The sequence below is a fragment of the Stegastes partitus genome, unplaced genomic scaffold (genome assembly GCF_000690725.1).
Source record: "Stegastes partitus isolate 25-593 unplaced genomic scaffold, Stegastes_partitus-1.0.2 Scaffold73, whole genome shotgun sequence".
Taxonomy (NCBI): domain Eukaryota; kingdom Metazoa; phylum Chordata; class Actinopteri; family Pomacentridae; genus Stegastes; species Stegastes partitus.
This window is the reverse complement of record NW_007577804.1, coordinates 75,086-98,683: the sequence shown is the minus strand read 5'-3', so window position 1 is coordinate 98,683 and position 23,598 is coordinate 75,086. Positions and strand designations below refer to the sequence as shown.

Genomic DNA, 23,598 nt, shown 5'->3' with positions numbered 1-23,598 from the left:
GATGGATGGATAACCAAATGTTAACGTGTCAGAGCTAAGCAGCCATGTAGTTATAAGCACAAAAGTCTTGAAAAAAGTCTGAAAGATGATGGGGCCACAGTAATATAATGTTTAATGGGGTTTTATTTAGGCCAGGGCGTTGAATAAAATGCTTTGAATTGGACTTGTCTGGTGTTTATGGATTTGTTTGAGCTCCACATTTGACTATATCGTAGTATATATAATAATTAGGTAGTGATTTGTGCTCAGAAATCCACTGAGAAGTCGTGTAGGAACCCAGATTTAAACAGAAGCAGAATGGTTTAGTGATTGAGTGTTTTCTGTGTTTTATTTTCTGACGGCTAAACAATAAAATTAATTGATTTTACAAAATGAATAGCTCCGAAAATGTCGGCAGATACGACAACCTGTGAACTTTTGCCTCACAAAGAGGCGTTCAGGCGTCATATATCGAGTTCAGGTCCTCCACCTTCTGACAGCACTCGGAGCCTGGCGTCCTATAAAGACGGCAGAAAATAGATTTGTGGCATGTAAGTCGTGTTTACATGCGTAGAGCGCGAGCTGTCGGGCCGCCTGTGCAGACAGATGGATTATTTAAAATAGGAGGATATCGGTTCCATCACGCTACATGCCATGTCAACAGGCTGGTGGCTTTCAGAAAAAAATAAAAAAGCTCCCCCTTACAAACCTGCAAATGCTGCATTAGCCCGTCGTCGGAGTAAATTCTCATCTTGAATGCTGTAAACATGACCCCACTTGAAGGCATGAATACTGATGAAAGCCGATCTGTCAAGGCCGTAAACTGCCGCGGCGCATGCTGCCACGGAAGTCGGAGCGTTGCAGGACCGCAGAGGGAATAGATCCCGAACGGGGACAGACAGATGGATGGTCTTTATTGTCCCAGCATGGGGAACGTGTACATTCGCAGTCTGCACATGTTCGGCCTCGCAGGAAATCAAGCCCAGAGCACACAACGTGGACGTATAGACGCACACATGGCCACGCTGCTCAGAGGACGCTCGCACATATTCATGCAATCCGTTGTGCTGAATTATTTGATGGCTCAAGAAAGTTGAAAATGTATTTTTTGCAGGTAGCTTTTGTTGAGTTTATTATCTGGTGGAACCAAGATACCTGCAGCCGGTGTTGGAGTTCAGACCAGAGTTACTTTACAGATGTATTATGATACAGTTCCGCATTTAAAAAATACCAAATCCAAGCATCACAATATTGAATCAATGCATCTTTACAAATTACTGTTAGATTACCTCACTGAAAAGACATATCAATGACACGACTCTAACCTTAAAAAACGTATTTAAATTTAAAGTTGGATGAAAGTTATACAGTATACTTACTTAAACTGACTTTTATATTAATGTGATCAGCTGCAGTGACCTTCTAACCCTTTGAACTGGTCATTTTCTTTGCTCCTGGCTCATTTTTCCTCACTGTTGGCTCATTTTTCTCTCCAATATAAAGTCCTGCATCACTATGGAAACAGAAAAACCACGAATAGAATGAAAAAGAATTCAGAAATGTGCAGAATGACACAGTTATAATACCATAAATCATAAAAACAAAGAATTTAAGTTACATTTCTTTGAAGAAAAACAATGTCGGACATTTTTCCAAGAGCCCACAGGTGTGATGAACACTGGGAAATACTAGTGACCCTACATGCAATAGATATTGTACAGCTTATTTTGTTTTATACTTCTACACTCTGTGTGTACACGGCCTGCAGTTCAGCAGAACAATTCCAGATTTGTTGTCGTATGACTGTTAATGCAGCTTTAGTTGCTAATGGCATCACACTCGTATCACGCAGCGCATCATTTTGTTGTTATTTATGGAATCTGATGAATAGAAATGGTTATTTTTTGCCATTTTTTTAATGAGGCACATAGAATAATGTGATTTTAATGAGATCTCACACTTTTAGGCCGATATTTGATTATTTTTTTCCGATGTAATGGCGCGTCACAGATAATTACGCCAAGAACTGTCAGAAACTTTGAAACTGGTTGATTCTTTTAAAGTTTACGGTTCTGAAAAATAGTGCCAAAAATGTTAATTTTTGTCAAAGATGACAAACCTGATGGCAGGAGGGTTCCAGTGGCAGGAGCTGCTGAGTTACTCCAACAATAATTCAATTGGAGCTTATAAACTGTCTGATGTGAAGAAAAGTACACAACATCATTTATTGCTGGATACCGATGAAGCCTGTCTCCATGTCGGGCACCATTTACAATTACCGTAATGTCTGGACTATTGAGCACCTGAATACAATCCACTCCCACTAACTTTAAAAAGAAAACAAGTTTTGTACATATACAGGCTGCACTTGTCTATAAGCTGCAGGTGTCCACGTTGTAACATGAGATATTTACACAGAGAGATTTGTTACACTTTTAATTAAATACGTACCGGTAACATACACAAATACCGTAAATACTTTTTTCCGAACAGTGCCTGTAACACGGCTGGTGAAAAAAATAAAAAATAAAAAATACAGAAGCCAACCTGGAAAAGTCATTGATCGCTATCTTCATCTTCTTCCTGCACTAAAGTCGTCTTCTTCAGTGTCAGAGTTGAACAGCCTCAGAATTACTTCATCTCACACTTCCTCAGTCTCTCTTCTGTTGTCGCTCTCAATATCACTTATGTCTTGAGGCGAATTCGTAAAACTCGTAAAAATCCATAAATTAGCCACATAATTGTTTAAGCTGCAGTGTAAGTACCGACTTATAGTCTGGAAATTACGGTATAATTTGCCTAATTATGAAGTGTTCTGTGCATAAATGTGCATAATTTTATCCTTTGGAGACGCTCATATGGATCCTGCTGCTGCATGTGTTTAGTAAACTCAGAGGAAAGAGTTCTAAACAGCTGGAAGCGACAAACTAAACTTCAGCTCCTGTTACTTAAAACGTTTATTACTAGTGAGTCTCATTAATCTGACTCATTACAGTCCACGTCCTTACGTGGTAAAGTTGGGCTTTTGTAGATGTTTTAGTCTGTAATCGATGTGAAACTATGGAGCAAAGCCACAGTGAAGGGAGGTTGTGTGTGCACCTTTATCAACTAAACAAACTGTCTTTCTATGATGTTATTTACGGACCAGTTTGTTTGACGTCAACTGAAATGCACGTGTCTCGTGTCATAAAGTGTGAGAGTTGACAAAGCTGCTGTATTTAAAATGCACTTTGCACTCACAATCCTGCTAATAACTCCCATTTTTGCCAAGTTTATCAGCATTGCTTCTTTTTGTTCCGTGACTTTAATGTAAGGCGGTGTTTCAGGTGCAGAGGCTCTGGTGTTGTCGTGTCTTCTTCGGCTTGTTGCTAAGGGAACTGACAAATATACGCCGATGGACGGCGGGCATGTCTACGGAGCATGAAATTGCTCCCAAAATGTCAGTCTACTGATTAGATGTGACGTACAGTATGTCGTGAGACGGGCTGACATTTCATCCAGAGAGCGGCGGAAAGTTTCCTGAATGTCCAGAATGAAGCGGGTTCATCCTCTGGGGGGCTCGAGAAAAGCTGAAAATGCAGATCTTGGGCGGCTGCTGACGGGCGACGGCTATCGATGTCTGCAGCATAGTTTGATTTGGACGAAGGGAGACGGGAGAGAAAACATCAGGGCTTCAAATAAAATATGTATAAATCGTCTTCTGAGGGATGTAAGTGGTGCAAATGAAATGGCAGTCGAGTCGTCAATAGTTGTTGACAGACGTTTGTGGTTTTCTGAATGAAGCACAAACATCGCTGCCAGCCGTGAGTAAAACATCCGCCTGTTGTGTTTGTCTTGGTGACTGAGTCTGATTATCGAACTGCTTTTAGTCTCATTGTCGCAGCGACGGCTGCCGTCTGAATCATGTCATAATCTGCTGTTTGTCATTCTGCGCCGACGGCAGGTTATTTTAAATTTCATGCCACTTGACTTGAGACACCAGATGAGCGGGGAAGGAGGGGAAAGGAAAGGAAAGGGGGGCGAACGAAAACGTACAAATGTTTTTCGGGCTCGAAACAAGAGATGACAGACAAACAGAGTCAGAGGTGGAGCGGCAGGAAGCTGACGAACCGGATGATCGGCGGGAGGAGCGACGGCAGGACGTGGGTTTGGGGAGATGATGAGCAGGGGGACGGCTGGCAGGATGAAATAAAGAGCTGAGGAGGCCCACCTGTGTGAGCCGAGCCCTCCGTCCTGGCCAGAGCTGAATTATTCATGGCTTCTCGCCTCACTGTGCCAGCTACTGCTCACTGCAGAGAATAAAACAGAAGCTGCAAACAGAGCTGCGATGCTCGCCGGTCTCCAAAATTTCATCTCCCACAAGGAATCAAATCAGCTGCTGCAGGTATCAGAGACAGCTGCCGACGCGACCGCCGTCCGTCTCATCCGGTCAGCGTCTGTCAGAGCCCATTTCAAAGCACGCTTTATTTGGATCAACATATTTCAAACTTAAATAGTTTCTTTTTGCCTGAAGCTTAATAAAAAGGACATTCTGGCTCAGAAAAGGTTTGTTTGATCTTCACTCAATGAACGCCGGTTCATGAGGTCCTGGCATGACAGGAAACACCTGTTACCTGATCTAACAGCTGATTGGTTTGGATGTTGACTCTTGTCTGATGATACGATGCTTTATATTTTAGCTGAATTGCAGTGACCAGATAATATAAAATACAAAAACAATTCTGCACTTCTGGTTCCAACTGTGAAGTCAGCATTGACCGGGCCGCAACTAACGGTCACGTAGTAAAAATTTGAGGATTTCTTGGCTGAACTGCAGGCAGCAGTGTTCAGACAGAGCAGAGAGGCAAGGATCAAAACTCATTTGAAAATTAATAATGTATAGAGCCACTGTGACACTTATGAGAGAAACAAAAACCAAACTGGATCAATAACATAAAAGCAGCACGGCTCAGAAACGGTGAACACAGGAGCCAGTTGTTGAAGACACATTCAGCATGGTGAAGCATCTTTCTACAGCTGATGTGCAAAGCTGTGTGAAAAATGGACTTTGTTTTGCGTCTGAACCCCAAAATCCACTGCGAAGAATGCAAAATCTTTAAAATTCCAGCATTTATCAGAAGGCACATGAACGCATCATGTGTGGCACAATTGTCATATTTCATTAAAATCACTTTAGTAAATAAGGTCTTTAAAAATATACAATTTATATGAATCTGATGCCATAAAAAAATAAAAATTCTCTTCTCCTTGGTGCAGCTCAGAAGCCAAGAATGGCTCAGCTCTGACCAACAGTCATTTTATTAAAATTCAGAGAGTTTTCAGGTTGAACTGCAGGCAGTGTTTCCGTAGCGCAGACTGAGAGGAGAATAAAAACCTACTGGATCCATAAAATAAATGCAGCATGGCTCAGAACAATGAACAGAGGAGTAAGCACTTGGAAGATGCATCCAGCTGATGGTGAAACATCTTTCTACAGAGAGTTTAAAGAGGTTATAAAAATGTAAAAAGTTTAATAGCATGTGGAGCCACTATTTTTCCTGAATTAACACCTGTGGATGCTTGGAACGATGTTGTACGTTCCTGTTTTGTCTTCAAGTTTAGTCAAATAAAGTCAAAGAAGTGTAACTTTTCCCATCTCGTCACGGTTGTGTAATTTCAATAAAGGTGCATTACTTTATTTTTGCAGTGAAAAATGAGTCCACAGTGAGTAAAAATGTGACTCCATGAAGCTCTTTGGACCTCAGAGGCTTGAATGCATAATTTCACAGACATTTACAGAAACTTCCTCTGAGCGTTTTTTTCTTTTTTTTATGCTCATGAAAGTTTGAACATTTTTTATCTGTGGCTTCTGAACACGGTGACTTTCTTTCTGTCGCGAAGCTTTTGTGCATTTATGGTTATCTGAACCTGCACAAAGGAGCCCATTGTGGCTCTTTGGAGATTGCTGAAAATCTTTTAATGCGCTGTTATTATTCTATTATAACGCCGGTGCCGCTGGCGGTTATTTCATTACGAGATAGAGCCAATTCAGGGCTGCATTTCAAATATCCACATGTTGAATTGCATGCATTATATCTCCGGAGTGTGTGAAATGGAGACGCAGATTATATTCTTCGGCTCCTTATTCGTTGTAGGTATTTGAAGTAGGAATCAGGAGCAATCGCTGCCATACGTTTCATTAATGCGAGAACCTGCTGAAAGTCTCATTTCTTACATTTGGTTTTCGTCATCAAAGTTTGGGAGATGGAGTTTAAAGAGCGTCTCCTCTGACGGGCCTGCTGATTTCCACCTGGGGATAATTCACAATCACAACACGTCCAGGACTCGCCGCGACGCCGCCTGGAATCTTAATATGTTTTACACAGCGAGGGGAAGGATTACATGGAGGAGGCTCGCAAACCGTCCCCGGTTACTTTGGGATTTGGAGGGGTCCTGATCTCCATTTGCTCGTCAGAACCTGAGGGAGCGGAAGATGGCGTGAAAACAAAAACAGTCTTTGCGGGAGGAGATCACATGGGCAGATACCCGGCTGCTGTTTTCCTCTTTTGTCTCTTATCTCTGAGAACATCCGGCGGGCGATCCCATATAATATATATAATGACTGGATGGAAAGTGAAGGGTCAGTTGAGTCTGAATCAAACCTCTCACCAAGTCTCCTCTTATCACTGCTGCTTAATATCCTTTTGTCCGCTGGTGTACATGAGCGCCGGTAACACTGCTGCAACACCTCCTCCTCCTGCATTTAGAGCACATTTAGCAAAATGCGAAGAACACGAAAGACGATGCATCACTTTCAGATGCCTCGGCGATACGACTCGTCACAAACACACCTTCAAGCCTCTGGGTTGCAGCTATGCTAATTCGTGTTCCCTGTTTTATAAAATAACATCCTTACGCCTGCCGCCACCTTAAAATAACTCGCTTAAATTACCGAGTATGGCATCCGTGAGCCTTCGGTGTTAAGCTAAATGAGCTCCACTGAGGAGAAACTAAAATTATCCTTTGGGTCCCTGTTTGGAAAAAGTAAACAAGATCAAGAACAAAATATGAAAGTTTTACCTTTAAATTGGAGAACAATGTTTTTGTGTGTGTGTTTTTTAAGGCTTATTGAACTGTGAAGTAGTTTCTGGTTATTTCTTCTCACGGTACGCTCATTGTTCACTGCAGTCTAAAGTCCTGCACCTCTATGGAAACAACACAACCGTGACTAGAAGTAGAGAGATCTCACAAATGTCTCTAGTGCAGTAGGACCCAGAAATAATGCTCAAAATACCAAAAACTGGCAAAAAAAAAAAGTTTCTTCCACATGTTATAGACAATTTTTCTCAGATGTTTCACGATGCTTACGTTAAGATTTCAACAACTTGTGCCTCTGTTCACCGTTTTTAAGTCGTGCTGCATTAATTTTATTGATCCAGTTTGTTTTGTTTTCCTTTCGGTCTCTCCGGTCGGGTCTCTGCTTTGTGCGTTGCCTTCAGTTCACCTGATGACTCTCAGAATATCTGTTGGTCACAGCAGAGTCAGTCATTTACACATAGCCGGGTATTTACAAAAATAGATCTACGTTTTCGAAATAACATTGTTCACACCCGACTCGCTTAAAAAAAATTCTTCGTTTACACAAACCTACATAAACCCGTCGATAAGAGCTGCTATGAGCAACCTATAGGGGGCAGTGTAACGAGAAACATAAAGCCATGCTAGCCAATCAGAATCCTGGAAAGAACACAACAACGAATGGCGTGAATTACTTCCTGTTACTTAAACAATAGTGGCGCAAGGGTCGTTTGTTTGGACCAATAGAGAAGTGGAGGTACTCCTAAATGTGGAGTACAAAACAAGTAAAATACTTTAAGATATAGACTCCGCCTCCTCCTGTCTACATGCAAACATAAGGACGAAAAGTTTTTCCAAATCTCCACTTCAGCCGGAGTTTTCATAAATGATCATTTTCGGTGACTCGTAGCTTCGTTTACGTGTAAACCAAAGACCCGAACGCATTGAAATATCACAGTTTTTGTAACGTGTACATGGGACCTAAGCTGCACCAAGATGTGTAGATTTTTTTATTTTATTTTTTTTTACAGCATCTGTTTAGTGCAAACAATGTAATTTTGGCAATTTAAAAAAAATAAAATTAGACATCTAGCATGAAGTGACTTTGATGAAGTATCCTGACTTCACGCCTGTTTTGGGTTAATGTTCCTGTCAGAACCAAATGTCATGTATGTAGACGGTGCAATTTTGGTGATTTAAAAGAAAAAATGAAAACATGCCTTTTCAATCTGCTGGCAGGTTTTGGTTTTAAGAGAGTGAAACTTACAAATAAATAGTTTTTACTGCCAGTCAGGTGGTTAAAAACTTTTTTCCAAATCACATTTAGAAAGATTTCTGGTCTCTTGAGCAAATAAATTCTTTTTTCTCTCTCCCTTTGTCCAACTGAAACTATAAAACTTTACATTTTAGAAAACAAATCCTCTAATCCTGATTTGGAGTGTAAACAGTGAATTTGCATAAGACGTCTGGGCGTCGTGGTCAGTTTGCTTTGGCTGCCGCGCCGAACGCAGACTCTGGCAGCAAATATTGAAACGGCATTTCAGGATGTTTATGTACAGTATATAAGCGAGATGAGACGAGTGCAGCCGCGTTGCTTAGTTTGGGATACTAATGCCGAAGTCAAGTATCAACCAATACGACTACATTAAAACAGATTAGAGGAGATTACGGCAGCTGTTTGCAGTTTAATGCGTCTAATATGGTCCGTGTACGGCGTTCGCTTCGGATCTGCGAGTGTGTAACAAACAAAATAACATCTTTTCCTCACGCTGTCAGGTGTTGGTGATATTAGGGTTAGGTGTTGTTGGGTTTTTTTTGCCCACACAGCCATCTTGCAGCGCGGATAAATAACAGGTGTGTGTTATCAAACTGCAGGTGTGAGGAATAAAACGGCAGGTGTTGGACTCACACGGTAATTCGTGTTCGAGGTTTCTGCTCCATATTGGCAGGAAACACGTGAAGACAGAGTCTCGGCTCGAGCAGAAGCACAGGGCAGGACGATCAAAAATTCAGTTTAGCTTCGATAGGATGTGCGTCGTCTTTTAATAGTTCCAACGCTCTTTTTTTTCTGCTTTAAGTGAACCTACACCCTGGTTAACTCATTATTCTCCTCTATTAATGACTCCACTGCTGCTTTTCCACTCATATAGGTAACCAGGTGGTAAAAACAGATAATTAAATAGATTTAAAAAACCACTGACATACATTGAAAATCCCTGTTTGTTGCTCTTCTGCTGATTTTCCCTTCGGACAGCAGGGGGCGTAGTCTACGGTAGTGCCATAGTGTTTAGAGGTCAAAGTGCAAAGAGTCAGGAAGTAAATAGGAAAACATCCCACCGGAAACTGCACACATTGTAACCAGCCAGAAACAGTTGAACACGTGTTACTCACTGCAACAAATATGATAATCAGAGGAAGAATCTCCACCGGTCATTAAGGAAGGCATAACATCACAACTTTACAGTATCAGGGCTTCTGGGGGAATCAGCAAACAAGGTCCAACAGTACATCATTAAGTTCATTAGAGAAGCGGAGTTAGGTAACAGAATCTAGTTTTGTTGTTTTTTTGCTGCTTAATCTCTTGTCCACACTCCAGTCCAGTTGGTGGCGGTAATGCACCTTACTTTGGTTTGCCTACCACCATTGAAATCCACAGAAGAAGAAGAGTCAGTCTTTCTAACAGATAGCCACGGAGGAGGACGGAGTGCAGATGGTTAGAGAATGAAAACGTTGCATGTGCACCGTCGGAGCTAATTGTACGTGTGCTAGGTGCCACTGGCATTTAGCAAATAGAAATAATGTTTCTTGAGCTGTTTCTATTTCTTGAAATACATTTCTTTGAGTATTGTATTTCATTTTTCTTACAGAGATTCTACAGCAAGTCTGGTAAATTTTATTCAATGTATGCGCCGCCGTAGATTTTTGTATAACATATTGGTATTGCCTAATTGAAATTTTGGAAACATAAATTGGGAAACAAGGGACCCCACAAAAATGTAATTTTGAAGTTTTGTGCATGATTTATTCCGGCTTCAAATCTGTATCACAAAAATGTGATTGTTTCATGTTTAGACTGGTTGAAAGTTCATCCTCCAATTTCAATCATCATATGTCTACATGATGACAAAAACGGACACAATAACTAAAATTTCCTTCTCATATACGAGCAAATGCTGTCAGTTGAACAAAGTTTCTGGCTTAGATTGTTCGACAGACTCCATTCAAGGTGAACTGCAGCCTGTAGTTTTTAACTGTCACAGTAATCCAGCTTTAACTCATTGCAGAAACACTACGTCGTCCGATCGCTGTGTCAAATGTTTGATTTGTACTAACAGAATAAGCTTGGAGATAAATATAGACAATAGAGAACGTGATATAAGATGGAATATGAAGCTAACTGCTACTGTGTCTTTGCTCCTCGCAGGACGGCATGGGCAACCTCAGAATAACAGAGAAGGGCCTGAAACTGGAGGGGGACTCCGAGTTCCTCCAACCCCTCTATGCCAAAGAAATCCAGTCCAAACCAGTAAGTAACTCACACGAAAACACAGTTCACAAACATCCCAATACAGTTAAAACCAGACATTTACATACACTGTTCAAGAGTCAGTTAGGATTACCAACATTATTTCTATTCGCTAAATGCCAGAATAATGAGAGAGAGATTTTTTTTTAAAATTACTTTCTTCAAAGTCAGAAGTTTACATTTCCTTAGTATCTGGTAGCGTTGCCTTTAAACTGTATTTCTTGGGTCAAACGTTTTGGGTTTCCTTCCACAACTGCACCAGTCCCTCCTGCAGCAAAACACCCCACAGCATGATGCTGCCACCCCCGTGCTTCACAGTTGGGATGGTGTTCTCAGGCTTCAAGCTTCCTCCTTTTTCCTCCAAATGTACCGATGGTCATTAAGGCCAAACAGTTCAGTTTTAGTTCCATCAGACCACAGGACATGTCTCCACTGATGAAGCTCTTTATTACTGTGTGCATTTACAAACTGTAATCTGGCCTTTTATGTTTCTTCTGGTGTAATGTCTTTGAAAGCAGCTCCCTGATACCCTTGTTGTTCTCTGAAAAAGTTTCTTGTTGCAGTAAAACTTAGCAGTTCTGAAAGATTTCAGGGACAAAAGGGCAGATTTTTAACAATGAACTCCTTGATTTGTAGCTACTTTCAATGTTAAAATCACGGATGCGCTGTAATTTTCCTAAAGAAGAGCATCCTGGATGATTATTCAGACAAAAAAAACAAAACATCAGATTAACTGAAACCTTTTGCACTAAACAGACACACATTTGATTTTTTGAAATTGCAAATGTTTAAAAAATTTACAAAATATGTGAATTTTTAATCTCAAAGTTTCTGTGTATTTTTTTTCTTTTTAATTTTGGTGGCGGTAAGGATGCACAAAACTGGATTTTTGGCCATATTTAGACTGATTTTGGTTGATTTCTGATGCCAATATATGCACATATTTTAATTCACCTAATTAAATAGAACATCAGGTCTCTCCTGTGGAGGAATTTACTTATTCTTACAGCTGCTCTTTATCGTTTCGGCTCACTGGCCAAGTCTGTCTCCTAAAAATTACCTTCCTATGCAAGTTAGCTGAATTCTTAATTATGTTTTGAAAGAAAGGTATTTTATATTTTGAAGGAAGCACATTTCATCACAAAAAATGCAAATCTGTAACGTAGACAAGAGCTGCAAAGTCAAGCAGCAGTACGTAGTTAGGTTTCAGAAAACTATCAGGGTTTGGGTTGAAGGACACAGTTTACAACACGTTTGAAGCTTCTCCTCTAATTTCTGGGTTTCAGGAGTCACAAGTTCCTCCCCATCCAAAATATGATTGATTTTCTGAAAAGGGGCGACAATAAAGCAGTCAAATAAATAGAAAAGATATGTTGATTTAAAAAAACCTCAACATGTAGTCGAGACTCTAGTTTGGTTGTTTGCGAATGGATGAATGTTGTGCACGTTCATTAACAAAACTATCATCAGGTGTTATCTGTCTGTCACTGTTTGCTTTGGGCTCCTTTTAAAGCCTTCATTAGCTGATAACAATGAAGTTCTGACGGCGCCATGCAGCTCTGCTTTGTGGGTTTCTGTGTTAGAAAGTCAACCCAGGCCACGTAACAACCCCTGAGCAGCTTTAGTCCTTTTTGTAAGAGCAGCCGTGTGTGAGCTGTACAGATCCATATTTTTATATATATATATATATGTACATATATAAAACATTTTTAAAACACCTCAGTGTAGGTGCAAATTACTTTCTAACAAAAACATCATTTTCTTGTCTTGTACTTAGTGGCTGCAGCAGAAAATAGATCGCTCGGTGGTGTAACACGGAGCGATGTTCAACGCTCGGTGTGAAGAGATACGTGTCTAATGACTGCAAGTGTGATGGTGTGAATTTGGGTCCCGAAGCTTCGCTTGGTGGGAAAAAGCCTGTGAGACGACCCTGCTGGGAGTCACGCTGGCAGCATCGAGCTACGAGTGCAACCACCTCAGCTGCATTTACAGCTATTGATTCCTTCGAGTGTCCACATTTTGCTCGAGTGCAGCCCATATTTGAGACCTGGCAAAGTCGCCTTTCTACAGATTCTTTTGTTAAAATCAAGCACTACGTGTTCTCCCGGCAGAACATCATCCATTCTGTTCCTTCTCTCTCTCTGTGGGTCAGGTTAGGATGTCAGCAGGCTGAGCCAAGTAGCCCTAATGTGCTGTTCTCTGTCCTCCTGAAGCATCCTCGGGTCGGAGAGGGTTTTCAGCGTGAACAGTGTTTTCTGTGTTGAGCCCATTTGCTAGTGATCCGTTCTCTGGAACACACAGTGACCAGCAAATCCAATTAAAGACGTTTTTTGTTTTTTTCTTACTTGTCATGTTGGAAGAAGACAAGACGTCGTGTGTTGGGTCATAAAAAGCCATTTCGTGTTGGAAAACATTTGCGTCATTTCGCATCATGTCACCGCGCTTGTCGTCATGACTAAACCCGGGCCAGATGTTCTGAGACAGCTGCCATGATATCATGTCGCTTTGTGGCGAGTTGCATAATGATGCGCTGAGGTTTGGCATAACAGCGCCGGTGCCGGTGTCGCTTCCTGTTAGAACAAGACAAGACGTGGCGTGTCATCACAAAACGAGTTATTTCGTGTAACTCGATGCCGAAGCAGATTTTAAAACACGGTGCAACGCTGTCACCACGTGTGTCTTCAAGATTCAAGACACAAGATTCGTTTATTGCCATCTCTTGTGTATTTCCATTCATAGAAAAAAACACAATGCTGTTTTTCCAGTGCAAACATAAAGACAGAACCATAAAAACTGGTAGCACACAGTCAATCACCGTCTGTTGAGGTGCTTGTGGCATTTACAATTATGGTTGCAGTTCTTCATCAGGCCCAGGTCCATGTGACCGGTGCACATAGTGTACATGACCTTTCTCGTTTGCATTGGCTTTATCAAGCTTCGTTATTATCTTTACCTGCTGTGATGCTTGAATTACCACCCTGACGGATCAGTCGAGTTTATCGGATCAGTGCAAGAAGACACACCACAGGATATGATGGGATTCTGTAAATAATGACACATTACACGTCGTGTCTGTGCATTTGAAGTTTTAACGAGTAATTTTTATGATGGAAAAAAATGTGAAATTAAGTGGTTACGTTCAGGAGGAGGGTGTTGCTGTGCTCTTCATTTTCTGTTTCACAATACATTACATGGCCATTATAATCGCACATCTTTCCCGTACATATGGACCCGTAGGAACCTTCTTCCTGACAGGTGTAGCACTGCCTGATGGTCCTGTGTACGTAACATTATCTGCCAGGTCTGCGTCTTGGAAGTTTCCACTGATCCTCAACAAAGCCTTCCCCATGCTGCAGCTCAATAAACAGTCATGTCCATCTCACTGGTGCTTGAACGAGGGATCTCAAGGTCTTGATCCGGGCAATAGAGACGGTTTTTAACTGATCCGATCGGTTCCAGCTTAGATCCTGCTCTCACACAGGCGTCATAAAAAGAAAGCACAATCGGTAGCAGGACGTTAGGGATGCAAGCTGACTATTTGTCCCACTAACACGATATGGGTTGCATAACCCACCGGCATGTAGGGATGTTGTCTTGACGTGTCTAAAACCCATGAGCTCTGGCTGGAGGTCTTTAAGCATCACAGAAGTCTTTCCCATGGTGCCCATTGCTAGCTAAACCCCCCCAGTGCTCTGTGATAGCCAACATTAACTGCCTGTAGTCTGAGTGATGCCTCCTCTGGTCCTTACAGTATCAAACAGTGAGAGGCTCCACCTGGTGGAACAACCAGGTACTACAGCTCATCTGCAACACATAATTTAACAAGCATGCTTTTCGTCTTCCACCTAATACACACCTAAACCTGTCAGAGACAATGGTATCAGGATTTGGCAAATACTAAACATGAATAACCATTGGATTGGAGACAAAAAAAACTCTAGCGTAAACTTAAATAAACATCGACTCAAAACGAGACTCAGATTAAGTAATCGTAGCATTATAGTGTTCCTAGATGGGCCTTTAGCTCATGTCTTCCTGACACGTGTCCAATCTCCTGCATCTTTGTTCTTTGAAAGTGCAAAATGGAGGTCATAAGGTCATAACTGACCTACTGAGCCTCTTACAAGGCGGTGGAGGGCCCTACTGGCCTGCACATTTTTGAGATCCCATCAGTGCAAATATTTGAGACCAGGTTGTCTTGATTGGGGAAATAAACCAAAACATAAATAGCCCTGCAGTGTGGGGCAAACATCTCTACAACCTCAACATCAGGAAGTCTCTGTTGTTTACCGATTCCGAATGCAAAGTCCATCAGAGGTCCCTCGGTGTGTTCGCCTCGTGCATTAGCATTCTGAGGAGCTCCCCGCTGCCCTTACAGCAAATACAGGAGGACCATTCAAGCCCACCGATGTCAGACAAATGGAGAGATGGGCTCGATAAAGTGATAGGCGCTCTCCACCTCTGTCTCTTCCATTCCGGCAGCAATAATCACTGTGTGCAGGTAGTGGACGGATGGCTTGATAATGCAAGAGAGCAGCGCGCTTTATCTCCGGTGTCTAGGACCGGAGCTGAGAGGGAGGATGAGCGATGGAGACGGGAGGGGAACGATGGAGTTGGCAAAGGAGAGCAGAGGCGAGGAAGAAGGAGAAGGAGAGGAAGCGGTACTAGAGACAGATGGAGGAGGACTGAATTAGAACGAGAGGGATTGGGAGCCAGCGAGCATGTTTTGACAGGCGGCGGCGGCGCGCAGGAGGCGGCCAAGTTCAACATCGACTCAAACAAGCACAACATGTTCGCGGCGTAATTTCATGGCACAGAAAAATATTCATATTAAAACCAAGCCCCTGCGCTTCTCCGGGAGGCGGCAATGGATAACACCGATAATACCTCCGGCGCATTAACTGGTTTCTGTGGGTGGTGGCAGCCAGCGCACGAGCATATCTATCAACATGGTATAAACACAGACCGATAGCCAGCGCATAGTACATTAAAGAAGCCTCAGAGTCCCCATTTGCTCATGAAATATAAATATTTGCTGCTCCCTGACCGGCGTGGAAAGTGCAGAGGATGTCTTCTGTCTGCTATTGTGTCGAGGAGGGAGATGAGTATAAAAACCGGCTAAGAATAGAAAGGGGAATGTGGAAATAGGAAGCAAGAGGGGAGACCAGATACAAAACTGAGGGGAGATAAACAGGGAGAGGGATGGACGGCTGGTAGCTTCAGCCGCCGAGCTGAGAGGAATAGTAATACCCTGGAGGAGGCGATGGGAAGAGACAATTGGTCAGTCCAGCGGTGGATGGACAGAATGAATACATTTTGAAAAAGGGATTCCTCTGCTAATATTATTGCAGTCTGGTCTCTGTGCATTGCCCAACACCTCCTGCACTTTCCTCTAAAATCTGAGACGTTGTTACCAGACTCGCTGCAACCGTGTAAATGTAGCATCATATATTTGATTAATATCATGAAAAAAATAATCTCTACCTTACGCAAAGTCGCTCTTTTTTCATTACAATAAATCAAATGACTTTAAATGACTAGATATAATGTAAACGCATGTGATAAACTCAATTCCCATTTAGCTCTACTTGGTGTTTCAGCATCTTTCAGCTCAGTGTTTTGGGTTTAAAAACAAAAAACTTGCAAGGTTTTGCTCGAAAACAAAATTACACAACATGAGAAATGCAGTGCCTTTTAGAAACGCAATAAGAAATACGTACAATATGTCACTGAAAATCTAAATGCACTAAAATTGGACGAGAATAGGCAAAGTAAAACGTGAAGCGTCACAAATGATAATGAAAAATTGCAAATGGAATTGAGACATCGCTCTATAAGAATGAAATATTGCATACCACAGTAGCTGTATCTGCTGGATGGTTAGATCAGAAAGTTTACTGAAAAAGCAGGTTTTTAAAAGAGACGTGCCCTCGTTTCTTTGATCCAACGGCACCTGAAAGTCGCCTGATCAATGTTACATCAAAGTTGCTCAACTCAGCAGCATTGGCTCTCCAGTTTTACATCACAAACTGAAATGTCCATACACATAAAAAACTTTAATGAGGCTAAAACAGAAACCAACAGGTCAGATTAATGAGACTCACCTGTAATTAACATCATCTGGTTTCTGACCAGAAGTTAACAGGAGCTGACGTTCAGTTTGTTGCTTCCAGCTGTTTCCAGGAGTCTTTCCTCTGAGTTTATTAAATCAGTGGCAGAATCCAACTTCAGCAGCGGTAACTTCCAGTTTTTATTGATCATTTTCTTCAATTCACACAGATTTAATGTCACATGGAGTCGCAGTTTATCAGCTGCAGGTAAATCATATATAGAGGATTTAGTCTTTTGTTTGTTCGTGCACTCATTATGTCGCCTGATGTCCAATTTCACATGTACGACTGATTTCAAACCGGAGTCTTTAAGCGTCACACAAGTCTTAATCAGGGTGTCTGTTGTTATCTGAACCCCCACAATGCTCTCTGCTTCCCAACATGAACTACCTGTAGTCCAAGTAACTGCCTCCTGTGGTCTCTACAATAAAAAAAAAACAGCGAGAGGTGCCACCTGGTGGTACAACCAGGTACTACATCTGATCTACAACACATTTTCTGACATGCACGCTGTTTGTATTCTGCCTAATACACACCTAAATCTATACTTTGAAATGAGCATTGACTGAGAAAACGGCTCAGGACTCGGCAGATACCAAATATAAATATCTCAGGTTGGACTTGACATTTAATAATTAGCTAGATATCTTGCCACGCCACTCGTTTGCTGCAAAAAACATTTTCATTTAGGATAAATCCATCAATAACATTTTAGACGAACTGATCGACCATCTTAATCTAGACGCTAGAAAGTCAAGGATGCATCTCGTTTGAATCGCTTTTGATTTCGAGAAGTGAGGCTCTCAAATGTTCTGTTTTTAACAAGTGAGCTGCTTAATTGATGAATCAGTTAAGCCTCCAACACTCAGCAGCATCTTCTACAAACACCTGCGAGCTCTTCACCAAAGGTTTATTCTGCCAAAACAAAGCCCATTTTCTGAATGAGTCGGCGTGTTTCTCCTCAGAATAGGCCCTTCGGCTGGCGTTGCCGAGGTTTAGTTCAATCGGTGGGATGTTTGCTGCGGCTCTGCATCAGAGAAATATATCTATAACCGACTGTAATCCACACATCTCTCTCCCAGACACTCCCCCCATCTTCCTCATCCCTGCCGACCCCTCTCAGTGAGTGGCGTCCTGCTGGGAGTAATATGGTCTGTTGCATTAGTAACGAAGAAGCAGAGCGGATCAGAGGCAGCACACTGCAACAAACTAAACACGTGTACTCTACACAAACAGCCCTAAAGGACTCCTGCAGTATCCTCTCGGAGGCATTTCAAGAGGCTGTGGCAGGAAAAACTGCAGGAAGATGGAACGATGAGCCAGCTGCTATGAAACGCTTCATGGTTGTGATTGTGAAGGAAGACGACGTCGATACGTCACAGAGACCCATCAGCATCACTTCTTGTTATTGGCTGCTGGTTTTATCTGTCCTCACATATTGATAAGTAGCAAGAAATAGCACAGAAATGCCATATTTCATATATTAGAAAATGGGCAAGTTTATTTTTTTAACTGTAAAATGTGCATTTTTGTAACAATTGTGTAACAACCAACTTTTAGGAATCCAGATTGAGAATATCTGCGAGTGTTACGCTAATAAACAAAGAAATATTACACGGTTGTTATCATTTTTGTATTAGAAATAGCAATGCAGGTCCGACACTTTGATCTAGAGCGAAATATCTGAGCCATTGGACGGATAGTGAAATTTGTGAAGTGAAAACGTCCCATTCGTACGGGACTGGTATTACCTGGAGACCTCTAGTAGTTTAAGAAATCCATCGTGTCTGTTATTTATAAAGCAATAAATCTGCCATAATGTAGCTGATTTAATCTGAATCAACATCTGTGTGTTTTGAGGTTATCAGAAGAGTAAAACCTCGACGGATGTTCCGATAAACGGCGTCCGTGGCAGCGTGCTGTGAGGAACATTTTGCTGTCCTTCAACACGTTGCAGCTTATTAATATCAGAAACCAGACATTTCCCAGTTCTGTGCCAATGTGCTGCACAGAACACACATAATTTGTGTATCAGTCCCATGTGAGTAGGACTGAGAGTTAGGTTAAGGTCCCTTGAAATGACTCAGCGAGAGGAACTCCAAGTATAATTGCTGTTTGTTTGTGTTAAAGGGAACCAATTAGAATGGACTGATTAATTAAAATATTTAATAATACGATAATTAATTAACAGATTGGTGGATATCTGCTCTCAGCGCTCTAACCACTGCAGCACCATGTTGCACAGCCAGTGTGTGGCCTTTGCCTTCAAAACAAGTCAATATAAAATAAACTATAGAACGTAAAATAATAACACGCATACTTTACACTTTACAGTGCACTTTGACACTGTTTCCTCATATTTCTTTTCACACTTGTTTTTAATATATATCAACAGCCTTCATATTTATCACATTCTGAGAACAAAACTTGTTTGTAAATACGCGTCTCCATGTTGTTGTCAGTGCAGGTAATGAGCACGAACAATGAGCGCTAACAAAGAGAGCTAACAATGAGCGGTGACACATCGGTACAATGAGCCCTGCGGACCAACGCTGACAGCTGTCAGAGATATATAGTGAAATGTGGTGATCCGGAGGTCGCACCGTGAGACGGGTCCATTGATCGAACATGGGCCGAGCCAAAAGTCTGACAGGCACCGAGGACGAACTTCTCACGATGTCTGACTCATATCTACACACCTGCAAGTCACAGCGCAGCAGGAGAAGACACAAAACCCGCCAGCCAGTGATGCGTTAGAAGCTCCGATACACGTGTTACAGTGAGGTCAGGGCATGTGAATCGATCATAAAGGCACATTTTTAAATGAAGATGATATAAATCAAACTTAGTCAAAATTTAGTTGATGTGTGTCTATTTACATGGTGTACATCACTACAGTTTTATTAATAATATCTATGCGTGTCATCTAAATCTAAATTCCTGTAAAATTCATAGTTACGTCTGACCACACTGTTGGAGATGCAATTATCCTGTCATGCCAGGTTCAGACACAATATCCACATAAAGGCGGTCAGGATCTGTAAGATGTTTGGACAAAAAATGAGCATCAGGTGAAGCAACTGAAGCTTTTATCCATCCTGTGGATATTTTGTGGGGCACCATCGCTGCATCCTGGGCTCTGCACCACCTAAGACAATTGGGATTGGTTTAAAGAAGTACAAAGCTTTGAAAATGCAGCCATTTTTGTCGTCTTCTTGTCTTTTTAAGTACACAACAATATACGTTTACCATGTAAGTTCAACCAATTTATAATAAATAGCTGTTAGTTTGTTACTCTTACTCGGCATGTTGGAGAGTTTGTCTGATCACAGCGTCGCTGCTTTTGTTTCCGTCTGTCTGGGAAAAGTAGAACTTGTAAGATAATGGACTTTAAATAAGTTTTAGTTGGATAACATTTGTAAAATCCAGATTCTGTTTGTGTGAGACGAAGCGTGCTTGAAATAAATGCAGGTGAAACCACCCAGGAATCCTTAACAACCGCTAGACAAGACTCTGAAAACACCTTAACTGATGGTTTAAAACTATGCCTCTTCTTTCTGCCGACGGACAGCAAACCTCTAAAGTTCAAAAATCAACTTACTTTGCAGCCATGACACCTCGGCGTTGGAAGGATTTTTCAAAGTCGAGCTCCACACCTGAGCGCTGTTCGTCAAAGCCGACACGCTCAAACGGCCCCATAGTTAATGTTGATGTAATTATCAGCTGTGCGGCATCTTCCGTATATTCAGACCCACCGTCACAGTTTTACATTCGCCGCGCATCGCATTGTTATTCTAATAACCTCTCGCTTGTGTATCATACATTTGGTGTATTTACTGTGGGAACTTCAATAAGTTTGGCGAGAGCCATAATGTTATCAGTAATATACACACAAGGCATATCCCCTCCTCGGCAGCGAGCGCGGCACAATGGTCCGGCCGTTATCTCTAATTAAGAAGTTGACTGAGGCATGAAGATTAGTCGGGCACAGAAAGAGCAGAGTGTCCGACGTGATCGGCATTACAGATTTTGGCGCCGGGCACTCTGGGAAATGGAAGTTATCAAACGGAGCAGGAGGCTGGAGTCTCGGACGGTTTATGGTGTGTTTGACTCTGGAGTCGCGCCTTCGTATCTTGTTCCAGTGTGTTGGCGTGTACAATAATTCAATACTTCAGCCACGCTGCTAAAAGATTAATGGTCTTATTCTTCCCTGTGTGTTTTTACACGTTGAGACAGAGGATTTGGTGGAACATGTGAGCGTTAAACACCGGTTTGTTTAACCTTCTGAACTCGGTGCTCGTGTGACATTTTTTACTCGCTGTGGGCTCATTTTTCACTGCGATATGAAGTCCTGTACCTCGATGGAAACAGAACAACCGCGAATAGAAGGAACTGTCTCATGTGCAATATGGCACAGTCATAATACCATAAATCATAAAAGACACACAAAATAATTGACGTACTTTGATTACTTGTCTTATAAATGTTGAAAAAATGGAAAAAAATTAAATTAAATTTGGGTGCCCATAATACTGGAAAACAAAAGGCTCCACGCGCTAGCAAAAGGCTAATTAATTAACCACGTCTCGAGAGCTGTTTCACCATGTCGAATATATATTCCAAGAACTCTGCACACTGTCTTTAAGCCACCCTGCGTTGATTTTACTTGTCACATGGTTTTTTATTAAACTCTTGATCATTCGGTCGCCTCCTCTCTGCTCTGTGGAAACACTGCCTGCAGGTCAGATGATTCTCTGTCGCAGGTTTTTCAAGCAAACTGTTTATTCTTGGTGAAAGTTCCAAACGAGGCACGTGGAATAAAGTCATTTTGATGAGTTTTAAGCTTAGATTCGTTCATTTTTCCTGGTGAAACCATATGTCCCACATGACACATTCGAGGACTGTCGGAAACTTGTTTTTTCAGTTTCTTGCCATCATAACTGGTGGCATTTTGGCATTTTTTGTGAAGAAAACATGACTTGTAAAATTTACTGGTGAGTTTTGGGGTTAAAAGGCTGGGACAGGTTAGATTTCCTGACCAGTAATGCTTTGTGATTGTCCTCTCCAAGCTGCAAAGACAGAATATGCGTGACTATTTCAGTGTCATAGGAGGAAGTTTGGGTTAAATGGTTGGTTTAGGAACCATCAAAGCTTCACTTTCATATCAGAGTCTAATTTTCAATCCTTTAACACTCATCATTGGTCTCTATCACTGGGACACGAACCCCAACAATGACAGTAGTTTTGATGGGTTGTAGACCTGCTGCTGAGTGAGGAAGCCACTTTGCATCCAAAGTTCACATCACGTCTTATCAGCTGATGTGGTCTGAAAGTATTTATCTCAGGGAGACGAAGCACATATCAAATAAAACCGCAATTAATTTGAATTTACATCAAATTAATTTATAAAAATGACCTATGTCTCTCTTCAATCCATTAGTCCTGTTTTAATTACCAGTGAACTTGTCCGTGCACAGATATATTGGCGTCTAGATGTTTTATTATCTATGTGATGCAATAAGAAAGAACAGGACCAGAGCTTCGCAGTTATGCTCGTTGTTATATGTATGAAGTATGAATAATGATGTAAAGACAGAGCTGAAGAGTAAAATCTTTACTAATTTCTTCATCAATTTTCAAACTGCTGCTTCTTGGTTGAATAAGTCACAAAGTTCCTGTTTTCTAATAGCATAGACCAACCGTATATATAAAAAAAACACACACACACACACACAGCAGAAATGACCCTTCTTGATGATACCAGTTGTTTCTCTGTGCACCAAAAACTAATCTAACAAATCTCTGCAACATTGCTCTGACACTGTGTCCCACTTTATATGGAAAAACCCACAAAAGAGTGTTTTTTATTGCAGTGATCCCAAAGTTATGGTCTAAAGATGGAAGCTGTGTACAAGTTGGTATTTGTGATCCGACACTACACTTTCAGATGATATCAAAAATCTGGAAGAATACTTACATCCAATGATGGTCTGACTGTTCTGGAAAAAAAACATAGCATGTATGGTTGGACCTTATCCTCACCAAGATGAGCACTTACAATTAGTTTAACTACCCTAAAAATAGTCTGGGGTTCAGAGGGGTTAAAGCAAGGTGGATATCTGTTATCCTGTCATGAAGAGATTTGTTTTTCATGCTCGTGTCTAGAAGAGAACAAACAGTCATTGACAACCATTGAACCTCGAACTAAACAAATAACCTTGTCGATTTCTCCGCAGGGCCGCCCGCTGTTCCTGCAGTCGTCCAGAAACGTGTCGGTCAATATCGTCAACAGCAACAACCAGCTGCTCACGCAGCTCGTAACAGGTAAGACTCAGCGGGAGCAGCACCGGCTGCTTTCACCGACTCTGTCGATGATGTTTCTTTAATGCGATGCAGCACGCGTGTTTGAAAAATGTCGATCCCGGAAACTTCAATACCTGCAACAGACGCATGACACAGGTTTGTGTGTGTTGGATTAGACGGCCAACAGGAGAGATTTTATCTTAAGTCGTGTCATCGTGGCTGTTTTCAACCATTCCTCATTTTTTAAATGCGTCTCTTTTTGAAAAATGTCATCGTTTAGTTTGTGTTTTGTTTCAGAAATGTTACTTTTTAAAAATGTCTACGCTTTTTGAAAATACCCTATTTTGTTGAAAATGTCCTCACATCTCAAAAAAGGTCCGAATTTTTATTTTTTTATTTTTTTAAACTACATACTTTTTGAAAAATATCGTCATTTTTTGTTCCCTCTTTGTGAAACTGACCTCAATTTTAGAAAATATATTTCTTCAAATGTCCTAAATTTATGAAACATATCCTTATTTTCTCGAGAAGGTTCCCACTTTTCTGAAAATGTTTTCACCGTGTAGAAGTGTGGTTAATGTTTTAAAATGTGTTCTCTTTTTGACACAGGTCGTCCCTTTTTTG

At 41.4% G+C, this 23,598-nt stretch overlaps 1 protein-coding gene across 1 annotated transcript in view; it reads left to right on the top strand.

Moving 5' to 3' along the window:
- sgcd (sarcoglycan, delta (dystrophin-associated glycoprotein)) overlaps positions 1 to 23,598 on the top strand; it is a gene marked incomplete at its 3' end in the record, with an annotated part of 189,887 nt that overhangs the window by 92,317 nt on the left and 73,972 nt on the right. The window contains exons 3-4 of the mRNA XM_008276462.1: positions 10,460 to 10,561; positions 22,908 to 22,995. Coding sequence (XP_008274684.1) covers positions 10,460 to 10,561; positions 22,908 to 22,995 — 190 coding nt within the window. The remainder of the gene's footprint in view (positions 1 to 10,459; positions 10,562 to 22,907; positions 22,996 to 23,598) is intronic.